General features: G+C 22.6%; 2 protein-coding genes across 3 annotated transcripts in view; both read left to right on the plus strand.

Moving 5' to 3' along the window:
- The first annotated feature begins 1911 nt into the window (after window positions 1-1911).
- Window positions 1912-5654, plus strand: LOC129618848 (ubiquitin-conjugating enzyme E2 S). The gene is made up of 4 exons (XM_055533870.1): window positions 1912-2061; window positions 2218-2371; window positions 3033-3352; window positions 3416-5654. The coding sequence occupies exons 1-4, from the start codon at window positions 2053-2055 to the stop codon at window positions 3545-3547; spliced, it is 615 nt and encodes a 204-aa protein (XP_055389845.1). The 5' UTR covers window positions 1912-2052; the 3' UTR covers window positions 3548-5654.
- A 2004-nt stretch (window positions 5655-7658) lies between these two features.
- Window positions 7659-15395, plus strand: part of LOC129618738 (uncharacterized) — an 85792-nt gene continuing 78055 nt past the window's right edge. The window contains exon 1 of one of the 2 annotated variants that reach the window (XM_055533700.1): window positions 7659-7680. The gene's annotated coding sequence lies outside the window, so the exon portion shown is untranslated. The other variant, XM_055533699.1, reaches the window with a different exon arrangement.

The raw sequence follows: 15395 nt of genomic DNA on the forward strand, positions 1-15395 counted from the left end.
GCATATTATATAAAGTCGCAAGCTTGCACAAAATAATAAAAATTATTAAATTCCACTAACCGCCCCCACCATACCCGTAAGTTATTTAAGATTTTCTCGTTATTACTATTATTTATTTTTTTTTTTATTTTTTTATTGAAGGCAAAGCAAAAAACAAAAACAAGGAAAGCGAATATAATACGAGTACAATAATAATTTATTTACTAAAATAAATAGTGACCCCGGTCAGGTCACTATAAAAATTATATTCAATATTATATAACTTAATATGCAATACTAATAAATATTATACAAGTAATTTTCAAATATTCATATTATTCGATACTAAAGACTAAGCAAAATAAACAGTAAATATTAATAAACTGAAATATTATTTATATACTGAAATATTATATTATTATAATTAATTTTGTTTATTACTTTGCTTTTAACAAAACTATAAAAAATTAAAAAAAAATATTTTGCTTATTGCTTTGCTACTCGTATTAATAAAAATATAAAAAAAATAATAATAAAAATTTTAACCCACGAAATATCATAATGGGTAGAGAAGGGAGGGGTGGTTGGTGCGGGTTGTTATTATTATTATTATATTTATTATTGCTTTGTGCATTTTTTCGCTTCCCCTTTTTACTGTTTTTCTTTAATTATAATAAAAAAATAATAAAAAAAAATTTTTGCTTATTGTTTTGCTTTTAACTCTCTAAAAGTTATACCCCCCCAAAACCCAAAAATGCCATTTTTCAACTATTTATTGTAGTAGAACTACATGCGATTTTCAAATTTTACGAACGCAGAAAAGCAGGGGGTTGCTTCTTCTATTGCGGCATACTACAATTGAACTTTAAAAAATCAAAATGGCCATTTAAATTTACCGTTATCTAAATCAAGTTCTTTCCAAATTTTTAATATCGTTTTTCTCCTAAACCCCAGGTTGTAAAAGTTTGAAATTTTGACGGCTTTCGCTAGAAGAAATTTTTTTTCCATCTTCACGCCCTCTCAAGTTATCGCCTATCGAAATTTGTAAAATTTAAATATTTGGTACCATTATATTAGCAAAATCGCAAGCTTTTTTAAATTTCTATAAACGCTGAAATGAATCATAAATATATGCAATCCCAGAAATAGTTTCGTATATGAATAAAAATAATTTTAATTTGGTATGTACACACAGAGTGTTTTTAAAAGAGTGTAGTATTTTCACTTGTTGAAGGGAAAAGTGCTACAATACAAACCACGTGTTTAAATCAAGCAAACCGTTAAATGAAACTTAAAATTAGGAGTTTCCATTTTCCCGCTGTTTGTGATTAAATGCTAAAATGTATGATTCTTTATTCTTTTTAATTAGTTTCGTTTTTTAGCTTAATTTTTATTTTTATTTATTTATGTATTTATTTATTTATTAAATGTTTTTGTTTTTGTTTTACAGCAATGATTTCCTCTTACATTTATGCCCTAAAAATAGATTCAAAACATACCACGTTCTCTAAAGAAGTTGTTTCAATTATAATCATATCATATGTATATTGGAATCCAAGAAATACATACATATGTATGTATACACAATCCCTCAATTACAATTTTATTTTAATGCCCCACCTCATTTCAAAACAAAATTTAAGTTTGATGTCAATAAAAGGCCAATTTATTGTTTTTATTTATAATGCCAAAGACTTAATTTAATTTACGAGTTTTTCTTTATATTTTTCAACATATTTTTTTTTAATTTTTATTCAAAATTTTAGTTTTTTCAAACATTCGAAATAATTTTCTCGTAAAAAATTTAAAATGAAATGACAGTTTATACAAAACAATTATACAACTTTCCCTTTCATCTTAGGAATTTCGAGAATCGTAGTAGTGCTGCCGTATTTTTATAAAACTTCATGATATAAATTTGAAGACGTCAAAAATCGACATAATTTTATTCTGGGAAAAGTTAATAAATTCGTAATTTTAATTATTTTATTAATATCGCTTTAAAAAGTTTTCAATTATTTAAAATTTTATGAAATTTTTCCATTTACTTGTACCGAAGATATTATATATAAAATGAATTCAGTAAGTATGAAAAGCGTAATATTAAAAGAAAACTAATTAGAAAGTTAGTACAAAGAAACCGTGGGAAACTTCCTGTTTGTTTTTTTTCACTTTTTTGTCAATAGTTGAAATTTACCCAATATTTATAAAACAATATATTTGATGTTTTTTTTTTAGCAAATGTCCAATGTTGAAAACCTGTCGCCCCAAACTATAAAAAATGTTATTAAAGAAATGCATGAACTAATGAATAATGAGCCCTTGGAAGGAATAAAAATTCACATGAATGATAGTGATGTGACCGATATTCAAGCTATTATTGAAGGGCCTGGTAAGTTTTTATTACAAAGTTATTTGACAATATTGCTTTGGTTATATTTTTAAATTACACAAGTTAATTTTTTTCCATCTTATGGTTCTGATATTGACGTGCATATGTACATCCATACATAGTTTCTAAATAAGTGTTCCTCATAAGTGTACTTTAAATGTATTTAATAAGTGTTTGTTTTATATAGTTACCTGTACATGTGTGTACATCTGTCCATTTAATTGCAAATTGGTTAAATCCACTTTAAGTCTTTTAATACTTCATAAAAAGATATTAAATTATATCGTAAAAATGTTCGTTATACTAAGTTAGGCAGTTGGGAATAAATCGCGATATAATAGGTACAATACATATACATATACCTACTTAATTTATGAAGTGCTTGCTAGTTATGATAAATTAATACAACTAGCGATAACATATACGAAAATTGTCAAATTGTTTACTTTATGCTCGATTGCAATTTTCTATAATATACAATGTGCTCAAAATATGTATAGTTTTTTTGATATTTTACAATTTCAATAAAAAAAAATTGCTTTCTGTTCATTGTAATATGCTATAACTTTAAAAATAAATCAAAATCTGTACATAATATATTTAAGTTTTATTTAGTTAAATGAAGTATTAAATACTGAAATTAATTTTGCTTTTATTTTAGCCGGAACTCCTTACAATGGTGGTGCATTTCGTGTTAAACTTGCCTTGGGGAAAGATTTCCCTCAAACACCACCTAAAGCATTTTTTTTAACAAAAATATTTCATCCAAATGTTTCCGCAAATGGTGAAATTTGTGTTAATACTTTGAAAAAGGATTGGAAGCCAGACTTAGGCATTCGTCATATATTGTTAACTATTAAATGTTTACTTATTGTACCAAATGCTGAATCCGCTTTGAATGAAGAAGCGGGTAAAATGCTACTTGAACGTTATGATGATTATTCATCGAGAGCAAAAATGATGACCGAAATTCATGCACAGGTATTTTTGTTAAAAAAATAGTCCAATTCTAAATAGTTTTGACATTTTTTTTTTTAATTTTAGCCCGCTAAAAATAACGATTCAAATGAAGATGATGGACCTTTATCTAAAAAACATGCTGTTGATAAAAAAATACAGGACAAAAAGAAAGAAAAATTAATAAAAGAAAAGAAAAGGATCCTGAAAAGGTTATGAGAAGCTTAAAGAAATAATTAAATTAAATAAAAAAAAGATATTCTTAAATTTTTCAAGTATTTATTAAGACATAAAAAAATGTAATGAAACGGTAATCTAAACAATTTAAAATATCTCTAAAATGGGGAAATGATTAAAGAAATTCTTTTCTGAAATAATTCAAAAACATTAGAAAGTAAAATATTTTCTTACCTAAGTATTTTGATAACAATGTTTCTCAGAAATTAAATTTTTCGTTTAAGTTTTCTTAAGTGTGCCGTGTATTATGATGCAATTATTGATTATATCAAAAAAAAAACATAAAACAATGTTCATTTGAATATTTGAAAAGGCTCGCCTTTTTATAAGTTTTAAGTCACCTTGCAATTAAAACATATAGCGAAAATAGAAAATAAAAAAAAAATAATATTTTAAAGATTGATAAATATATTCCAAATTAGTTGTAAAAATAATATTTGTATTTTCATCATGATTTCCTTAAAATTATTATGTTGAATGTATATATTTGTATGTATATGGAAATTAATATTTTATAATTTATATTCTTGATGATTGTAGAAACATACCTTTAATTTTTATAAATAATATTGTATAATTATATTTAATTTATATGATATTCATCATTTCAATCGTTTTAAATATTAAACAATACTAAATCTGTAATTACAAAAAATATAAAAAAAAAAACAAATAAAAAGAAAAAAAAACAAAAAAAAATTAATATAAATTATGTCAGTTCGAACATGTTTACATTTTATATTAAGAAATTAATGGTTTTAAAAGAGCAATGGCAAATGAAAAATATTGGTTTTAATTTAAATGTTGACATAATCACATAGTATTAAAAAGTTGACATAAATTGGAGTATGCTGAGATGAGTAAATTTAAGTAAGATACCAAATACCAATAATTTATCGGTCAAAATTTTAATTAAGAATTTTCGATCTCTGAGATAATTTGTATTGCTTGGAAATCAAATAAAAGATTTAAAAGTTAAAAAAATAAATAAATTATCAAATTACAAATTTCAATAATTGCAAAGTTGTCATATTTTCAATTATTCAATAACATATAAATTTAATTATCTATTGTTTATTTAAAAAGTCATTTTCATTTAATTTAAGACAATTTAAAATATCAAGCTTTTTCAATATTTTTACATTACATTTAAGCAATGTTTATGTATGTATACAAAAATTAATTCTTAATTTGAATGTTATATTATTTCTATTTTTTGTTATTTTTTTTTATATGAAATATTAGAAAAAAAAACAATTATTTTTTATTATTTTGACGCTATTTATTTAAGAAAAAAGAAATCTAATTTAACATAAATCACAATTTTTATAAGAAGAAAAAACTAAATAGATTTTATTACTAAAAATGTACAAATCTAATTTTAATTACATGTATTAAAAATTGAACTAATAAATAAAAGATTTATGCAATATTAAAAATTTAATACATTACAAATTAATAACTTTATAATGAATCAAAAGTCAAAATAAATTAATGTAATTAAAATTTTTGGCTTGTGTATAAAAGCTGGACTAATTCAAAGAAAATTTGAAATATTAATACTGCTAGTCAATCGACAAGATTTGTTTAATTAAAAATTTGAAGGAAGACAGTTCTTAATATAAGCTGTTTTCTATATATAGCATATTCCATATTCTTTCGATATATATGCATTTTTAATAATACATTTATGTATGGACAAGAGTTTGAAATGCTGTAATTGTTATTAAATTCGAAACAAATTTAGTGTTTTTTTGATTACCATAGCTATTGTATGAATAAAAATATAATAGAATGAATCCAGCTATATATCAATGGTCATACTTTATGTATTAATATACCAACCAAATTTTTTTCTTTTGAAATTTATTTGAGAAATTGAGGTTACTTAATAGTAATTTTTAAATATAGTTTTTAATTACCACATTATGTATGCTAAATATTAGGTTTTGCATACTAAAAATCAATACAAATTTCAGAATTGAATAAACAGGAAATAAGTATATTTTCCTTCTACATAATTCATTAAGTGATCTCAAATTCCATACTAATATAAATTCAATACTAATGAAACGGAAAAACTTAGAAATAATTTTTTACTTTCTTTTAACTTTTTGAAAAAATGTTGGAAAATTCATAGATAATATACATATGTATTTAGTAAGTTAAACGAAATGATTAATATTAACGATTTTAGCTTTTCCCACAAAATTTAATAAAAAAAGTTGTTTTTTTTTTTTTTTAGTTGATAAGTTAAAAGAAATTCTATCATTAATAAGTCAGATTGCCACATGCGTGAAATTATTAAATTGCTTCATAACATATTTTAATATGAGAATGAAATTGCAAAATAAAAGATATTGTAATATGAAAGAAATCTTGTACATCAAATTATATTGTGTTTAAGTAAATCCATAGAAAAAAAGTCGAAAATATCATTTCATATTTGAATAAAAAGAGAAAAAAATTATATAAGAAACATTTTATATTTTACTGTGCTGTTCCAAATTACAGGTCGAATTTATGATTATAATAATATTTATGGCCAATAAATCAAGTACGTTTAGGGAAAGATTCTAGTGCAAAAATTTGAATAATGTTAAGGAATAGGACAGAAACAAAATTTCAAATCTCTAAATCTAATAAATTAAGACTCAGCATTTAAATTAACTCTGCTTTTTTCATTTTCAAATTTAAATTAGTATAAAAGAAATATAAATGCAAATTATTAAACAGAAGACGGAGCTAAAAGGAAATAGTTTTGTTTATAAGTCGATACTGCAATTTTGTCAAAAATTTTTAAGGTTGTTTGACAAAAGATGGTATGGTGCAGGGAATTAATTTAATTTGTAATTCCTTTGCAACTTTATATACTTAACCGCAAAATGAAAGAATCAATTTTACAGAATCTTTACAGCTTAAAATATGTCATAATATTTCCAAATTTTTTCAAATTTAAGCTTTTACAAAAAAAAAGCAATGAATGCATTTCAAAAACTTTTTTTCGTTTCGAAAGTTTTTATAACCAGAATTCAAAATTTTCTTTTTGGAATTACATTTTAATGTTAATGCACTTCATTGGAGGTACCGGTTTTTTCGGATTTGTAAGAGATATCTTATTATAAGGACAAAAGGATATCTTTTTTTGTTGTTATAGCGAATCTGCTTAAAAAAAAGCTAACGAGATTTTCTATCTTCTTTTCTATCTTGTAAAAACAAGATTATGAGAAATAAAGAAATTATTTTATCGCTTTAGTAAATTTTTGGTATAATAAAGCTTTTATCATTGAGCTTAAATTTCATCATAGAACATAATATTTAAATAAGTCTAGTTTCATATAATTTTTTTTTTGTATTTATGTATTTTTTGTAATTTATATATTTTTTCTCAGCTGTTTTTAAAGTATATAATGATGTTAGTCATCTGAGCAGCTTTTACAGAAATTTCATATTTTCTTGTTATTGTTATTATTACTTTTCTATATGAGATGATGATTAATGATAGTGATGATATGATTATAATATTTTTTGGTCAAATGTACCAAACCAACAATAATGATAGTTCAGTTTCAAGTAAATTCTCATAAAGAGTAGATATCGTTATTTGTATTTCCGTTATTCCGTTATTATAGCATAAAATTATATAAAAAAATATTGTAATTTTTTAAAATAAAAAAATTTTTATATCAATTTCATATATATATAAATACTTATGTACCTAAGTATATAATATGTATTTTAGAATCTTTTTATAATTATAATTTTGTGTTTTTGTTCTTGATTCATCTAAAATTTAGTATACCGCCAAATTTGTGCCAAAAGGGGATCGTTTTCAATTTTTTTTTATCTTTTATTCAATGAATAAAAATTTAATTTAATAGCGTTTAGGTATATGAATAAATATATGAAAATTTTAAAGATTAAAGATAAATACTCAATTATTGTTCAAATTAAATATTTTGCCAAAAAAATTTTAATTATTCATAGAATGTGAAATTTTCTAATGTTAAAAGAAATATTTTGTGAGTTTTATTTTTAAATAAAAACTGGAATAGTACGAGTTATTAAGATTTATTTTCAAAATAATATATAAGTTTTATTATATGTATATGTATGTAAGTAGAGAACAATATTTACAAGGATATAATTTAATATTTGTTATAAAATGAGTGATAATATATTTGAAAGAATAGGAGTTTTTGAAATTTTTCATGTGTAGCTAAAAAATAGAATATTACATATAAATTCTACAAAAAGAAAAAAGGAAAAACTTGTATATAAAAAATAGTGGTTTGGTGGAACTAAAGGCTTTACAAATTTCATATAATTATATTATATGAGTGCGTATATACGATGATATAGTAAGTTTATGTTAAAGAAATATGTTTACTAAGAGATTTTATTAATTGAAAAATTATTTTTGTAAAAATTTTTTTTTGCCAATTACTTAGTTATAAATTTCTTATTGATTGCCTTATATTTTAAGTTTTGTTTAAATAATTATGGTATTTCATAAGATTGATTTAATGGAAATTCATTCCTTTCATCTTCATTCCAGAAGATTCTTAAATTTTAATTATTGAGTAAAATAATTGTTCAATGATAAAGCCCTTTTATTTAATTAAAATCAATCTGTTTTTATCGTAAATAAAATGAAATGAATTAATATTTCAAAATATATATTTGATAGTTGTAGTTTGCCTTCAAATACCAAGCATTAATTAAATAAATTACCATGAATGCATAAAATGATTTATTGAATAACGTATTCTTTGAATACCACTAAAATAAGATCGCCATAAACGCATCTAATACATAATTTAAACATAATTTCTTCAATTTATCTTTAAAAAGTACACAATTAGTAAACTGGCTGCGTTATCCTTTTATATTATTGATAAATATACAAGAAAATCAAGTGCTTAATGTGGATTTGAAATAAATATATATGAATTTCTGTTCGTATGAAATTACTTTGTATGATTTGCAAATCAGTTTTTTTAAAGGAAAACCTAAATTTTTATAAAATTAAGTACATAATATTTGTAGCATATTTACAGGAATATTTTATAATGAATTATTACTCATATATTCAGGATTCTTCTGATATTACTTTAGAATTAGAGTTGTGAATAAATTGTTTGTTTTTTTTCCTTATTTTATAAATAAATTTATTTTACTATTCGAATATCTAATAAATAACAATATTTTTACTATAATATTAAAATTTTATTTAAAATACAATACTAATGGATATTGTATTTCGGTTTTTTGATTTTTTCATAAATTCTGAAAATTTCACTAAATAATTCAATTGAATGATGAAAGTCATGAGACAACCTTGAATAATTCATGCACTCCTAATTATAAATTTTTATAAATTCATTTTTGAACAAAAAATTATGTATAAAAAATTTGTTTTTTTCTCTTCTATTTAAAACACTTGTATAACTTCGACATAATTAAAAGCAATACACGTAAGATTTTTAAATTGTTAATAGGGTTTTAATTAATAATGGCAGCTGTGATTTTCAAGGATTTGTTTTCTCCGTTCTATTTCCTCTTTTCTTTTCTTTTAAAAAATTTTTTTCTTTCTTTTGTTGAATAAAATTTCCATACTATAAAAATGAATAAATGAAAAAAAACTCAGGTAAAATCTGTAGTTTGTAATGAAGTACATTTTCTATAAAAATTTAAGGATTTGAATTAGAGGTTATTTACCTAAACGCAAACTAAATTGCCATTAATTTTATTTTGTAACTAAGACTGTCTTGCTGAATAAGCCAAGCTAAGATGATGTTACATAAGCATTTTGGTAGACGTCAACAGTAATTTTAATAAAAGTAATTATTCATGTTGAATACTGTAAGGAGTAGAATAAAATATAAGAAGTTGTCATTATTGAATTGAAGGAATAAAGCGATGAATTAAAATATTTATCGATTAATTATGATAACGCTCATGTTATTTCATACTAGGAAAATGAAGCTCGCTTCAAAAAGATTTTATTGTTTTGACGCTGATTTTTAGTAAGAACTTCAGTATTTAAGATTTCGTGGCACTAATTTTTAAAAGGCAAGGGGATAGGTACAAATTTATTTTTCGAAAGTTTAGCTTTTCAGTAAAATACTAAAAGCCATTTGCACATAATTTCACTTTTTAATTTAAAGATTGTAAAGGTTTTGTGAAAAGAGAAAGTGATAGACAGAGTGATAGTAATTAGTAAATTTTTATTCAATTTTGTAAGAAGTGAACTAGAAAAAAATTTAAAAAATTTATTAAAATTAATGTGTAAATAGAACCCATTATACTTAATAAGTATATTATGTGTATATATTTTTTCTAAAATTTATAATAATTAATAAAGTAATAATGACCGAATTGAAAAATTTTAACAAGTAACATAGATCTAAATTTGATTCGGGATTTTTTAAAAAGTACAATAAATTATCTGTTATTGAGATGAGTGATTAGTGGCCTTCACAGTTTTGACGTACTAACTTAGGTATTATGCTAGTAGTGTCAAAATTATAGAATTTTTATTGATTAATTCAATTAAAATTTTACAATAAAAGATGTAAAGAAGGTTGAAACGAAAGATGTAAAGAACGTTTTTGGAACACAAAATTTATTACTTTCAACGAAATACTTGACTTTTATTTAAGAAAAGTTATTACTGAAAATGTTTTTTATTTATAAAAAAAAGGACTTCCATCGGGACTTGAAAGGCTTCGTAGTAGGAACGTGGCATTTAAAATTTAAGCTACTTACATGAAATTCTGTTGTATTGAATTGACTTATAAGCGTTTACTATCTTGCAATATTAAATAATGATTTAAGTTTATAAAAACTAAAAAAAATGAGTTCTTAAGGTGATAGATACCTACTAGGTATACAATTATTTGACTATTATTTACATTTTGTAATTTAAAACAAAAAACTAGCAAAATTTTTAAAAATTTTAAATAACAAAAAACAAAAAAAAAAATTCAAATGAATTTTTTGCACGTGTCTTCTAATACCTATTGTAATCAGTTTTGGAACAGTAAGCATTCCAGACTATTAATTTTTAAAAAAATTTTCAAAATTTCTTTTGTATAGTGCAAAAAAATTGTATACACTATGATATTATTACATTACATACACACATAAAATATGTTCGAGTAAACTATAGTTCACTCATGTCATTTTGCTACATATAGAGTAAGTGCTCACTATACGATTATGATTACAATTTACAAAAATGCATTCAAAATATTATGCGCTTTGATAATAACAGTGCATATATGTATGTAGTATAACAGTGCATATTACATATATGCAATTATATAAGTGAATAGAATTATTTTATTCCATTATCATCTAAAGTATTTGAAATTTATTATCACAAAAAATAGAATTTTTTACAACTTCTATAAATTTTTTCAATGTTATAAAATATGTTTTCGTTTTATGAAAGTTTTACAAAAAAAAACAACAACAACGTTTAATATTTATGTGTACAATTCATTGTTATAGAATAAAAATTTGCATTTTTCGTTTATCTAGTTGCATAAAATTATAAATTTAGTATATACATTACTATTTTGCTTTCATATTTTTGATGCACTTTTAGATTTTAGAAAACTTCGTATATATAAACTAACTTTCAATTATAAAAACAAATGTTTTTGTATAAGCTCGTTGAGTTGAAAAGCATTTGAGTTATCGGCGATAGCACAATGGACGATAACATCAGGTTGATTTTAATATTATAAGTGCAAAAAGTAGTCAAAGCCATTTTCAAAGATATTCAGAAGATTTTTATGAGATCTGTTATTTAATTGAATAATATTGAATAAATTTATCAAATTTCAAGCTACAACAATTTTTCAAATGTTGATTAATTTTTTAGTTGTGATTTTCAAAACAGAAGATTCCTTTTTTCCAGGACAATAAATTTTTATTCTATTTAATAGTTTAGTTTTTACTCGTATATAAATGGACGTATGAGAATTTTTAAATTAAATGCATGCTTATAATGTATTTTTACATATTTTGAATTGCAATAAAATTAAATTATTACAATTATTACAACATATAAAAAATTGCGAATTATGTATAATTATATCAAAATAAATTTAGCAATATTTATAAAAATGTAACATACGTAAAGGCGTAACGACAAAATTCAAGTAATAGAAGATTTTAAAAATTTAAGTCGTTTAATAATTTTTACATTTTTTAATTATTCTCAATAAATTAAGTAATATTGGGGAATAAACAGTCAAGTGATGACTTTTTTAGTTACCTTAAAATAATAATGGCAATAAATAAGGTTATTTCAGAGAATGTACTTTGAATCGAGTTCCATTTAATAGACACAATATTTCAAATTTGGTGAGAGGCGAAGAAATTGATTAAATTTTGTTCGTCTATAGTTAAGAATTAGTATTAAAAGCTATTTTATCTATAGAAAATATTTATAATGCTATTATATATATTATCTATAGACGTAAATCCATTATCGAAAATATTGCAATAACTACAATTGATTGTGCAAGTAATTGTGAGTCATGCATGCAAAAAGTTTTTGTTTAAAAATGTTCGCCAAAAGTTTAAATTCAATATTTTAAATTTTATGATCAGCTATATGGAAATTTCATTAATTATATTCAATTACGAGAAGTAACTCAGTAATATTCAGTAATAATATAAAATACATTCAATTACGAGAAGTAATAACAGTAACAGATGAAAAACTAACAGAAACTATTTCAAAAATAAGTAAATTAATTTTTATTTAAATGTTTTTCCACAAAGAAATTTTTTTTAAAGACACAATTTTATGGATAAGTGTTTATATGCATATGTATATAGTAAGTTTTTCAGCAACAGTGTTAAGGGTCAAGAACATTATATGTGACAAAATTTACTTAAATTATCTTCTAAATTACTTGACCCATCAAAGTATATTATAAAAAATAACAATAACTTTATAATAAAAAATGTCATAAAATTTTCCTTTTAAGAACGCCCCATACTCAATAGCTACCCGAAAATAATAATGTTTTAAGTGAAAATAATAAATTTTACATTTTGGTTGAAAGAAATTTCCATACAAGGACAAAAATAGTACGTACTAATTAATAAATAATAATATAATAGTCTTGGGGTTGAATTACAATTAGTTTTCCTGAATACGCTACATCTTTATAAAGGAAAAAAGGTGAATTGGAAAATTACATTATTGTGTTGCTGACTTAATAGGCTCTGGCAGACAGAGTTTATTACAGTTTGATTGAAAATCAATTATGCTCGACTACTTAAGCAACTAAAACTTCTTGTAATTCATTCTAGAAATCGATAATCTTCGATTATTCTACTCTAGCATATTAAATGTATCATTGATACTATTTTAAAAGAAGCAGAAAATTAACAGTAAGTAACAATTTATGTTGAAACCCCAAATATTAAAAATTAAACTCAGATATTTTCATATAGAGTCATTTGTAGTTGTAGAACCATTTGTTTTTCTAGAGCTTCATACCCAGAAAACTGCCTTCTTATTTGTTCTTTGCAAAACAATTTGAAGAAAAAAATCAAAATTACAAAAAAAAGAAAAAAAATCCCAACAAAAAATATTTGAATGATGAACAAAATTTGCTTTTGTTAAAATATGCAAAGAATGTGTCCACTTTAGATCTTAGGAAAATGAAATTTTGTTTATATTTATGATAATGGTGTTCATATAGAATTCTTATTCATCAAAAATTATTAACAGTTGGTGTTTGTGTGTGTATGTATGCGTATATTTTATAATATGAAATTTTATTTTTAAAAAATTTAAATTGGCGTGTTCGGGACATACAATTTTTCATTAATTTTTTCTTAAAATTTTGAATACTTGTAATATAAAGTGTTTTTTATAAAATTTGTTTTTATTATTATTTTTGCTTATGTGTAAACTTATTGAAGTTTTCATATTAGATTCCTCCTTTTTAAGGGTAATAATTTTTTTTATTTTTCCATATAAAATTTAATATAAAACAATATTTAACCATTTTTTTGTACTACTCACTTTATCGTCGTCTCACTAACAATAATTCCTATAGAGGTTTTTAAGTTATTTAAATAATTTTTATGAATGTACATGTATAGTAGAAATTTAATATTTACGTTTACGTCAGCGTACCTAAAAGCAGAAATTATTAAGTGGAAAATTTTAATATTGCTTTGTTTTTAAATTAAAAAATATTTGAGAGTATTTTACATGTAAACAAATGCATTTTTATAGAATGCATTTCGAGTTTATGAATGTCGAAGTAGGAAAATTTAATTTTCTAATTTTGATATTGCGAAAGTACAATACAAAATTATTTTTATTTATATACTCGTAACATGCTTAATACTTGATATTTTAATGAGTGCCCGTAATGAGTGGGAGAAATATTTTCTAAACTCGATATTAATGGTTAATTTTGTAAATTTCAATGAGTATTTTAATGATAATTTTAATAAGAAAATAATAATTAAATTTAAATGGGATAAAAACATCAGCATCAATATAAAAAAAAAAAATATTAATAAACATGCATAAATAAATTTAACCAATGGCAATTGAGAGTAATTCCGTACCAAATAGAATTAAGATGCTATTTGATAAGCTTTAGATTTTGAATATTTGTAAATGTTCGTAAGAAACTTACTTCGTATAGGTTTCTTTTGACCTTTGCGCTCAAAAAGAAGAAGAAGCCATTATTGCTAAGAACTTAGTGAAATTTTTTGCACAAAAATGATTGATCCCAGTTTGCATTTGAGGTTTAGTCTTGAAATTTGGAAATATTGTAATTTTACGGACATTAATAAATGAAGAGGTTTTAAATACAATAAAACTTAAAAATTGCAGATTATTCAATTTTATGAGTGATGTCATTTCAGAAATTTGATGCTACTGCGAAAGCTATATATAGTTAGTCTGCATATTCGTTAGAAGTCTTTTATTTTGAGCTTCCAAAAGCATTATTTGATCGTGTCCCTATTTTACACTAAAACCAAATACAAAAAATTAAAAAATTCAGGATTGACTTTAAGCCCGAATATTTTACAACTTAATATTGCTTGTGAATATTGATTTCATACAAAAATTTTACCTATTCTATAAGGGTCTATATAGCAGTACGCTTAGAAAGCGAACCTATATATTACAGTATGTATATTAGAAAAATTACCAGTTTTTAAAGCAAATAGAAAAATAATGTGCGTTGTTGCATTTGGAGTGCAATTCATGCATATATGACTTTTAATTTTGAATGCTTTTATTAAATTAATTATTTTTGTTTTGTGAAGTAAAAGTTCATTTAATTGAACCTGATAAAAAATTTTCTATGTTATATAAGTTTACATATTAATATTTTGCATTATACTTTTACCAGCTTTTACTTAATTTTTCTGCATGAAATATTTAAAAAACAATAAAATAAATTAAATAAAAGTTTTTAACAAAATTTTTAATTTAAAATTTTAATTTTAACTATATAAATAAAACTATGAAAAATTTTTCATTTAAAAATGTAAAATGCACATATATAAGTATATGAGTAAACAATCTTTCTTTACTTTTTATAAGCAAAATGAAAACTAGTTACATATGTGCAAATGTATATAAACCTAATCAAATACGTTCTTATGGTTATACAAGTATACGAGAATATTTTTTGTAATTATTGTATATGAATATGAAAGCTATAAGTATGGTACATGTTATTTCAATTAACTATGCAGAAGAATATAATCATTTTCAACGTCCAAGTTGTTTTGATGTATAGATTAAAATTGCATAGTATTTTTA

The sequence above is a fragment of the Condylostylus longicornis genome, unplaced genomic scaffold (assembly GCF_029603195.1).
Source record: "Condylostylus longicornis isolate FDR11 unplaced genomic scaffold, ASM2960319v2 ptg000010l, whole genome shotgun sequence".
Classification (NCBI taxonomy): domain Eukaryota; kingdom Metazoa; phylum Arthropoda; class Insecta; order Diptera; family Dolichopodidae; genus Condylostylus; species Condylostylus longicornis.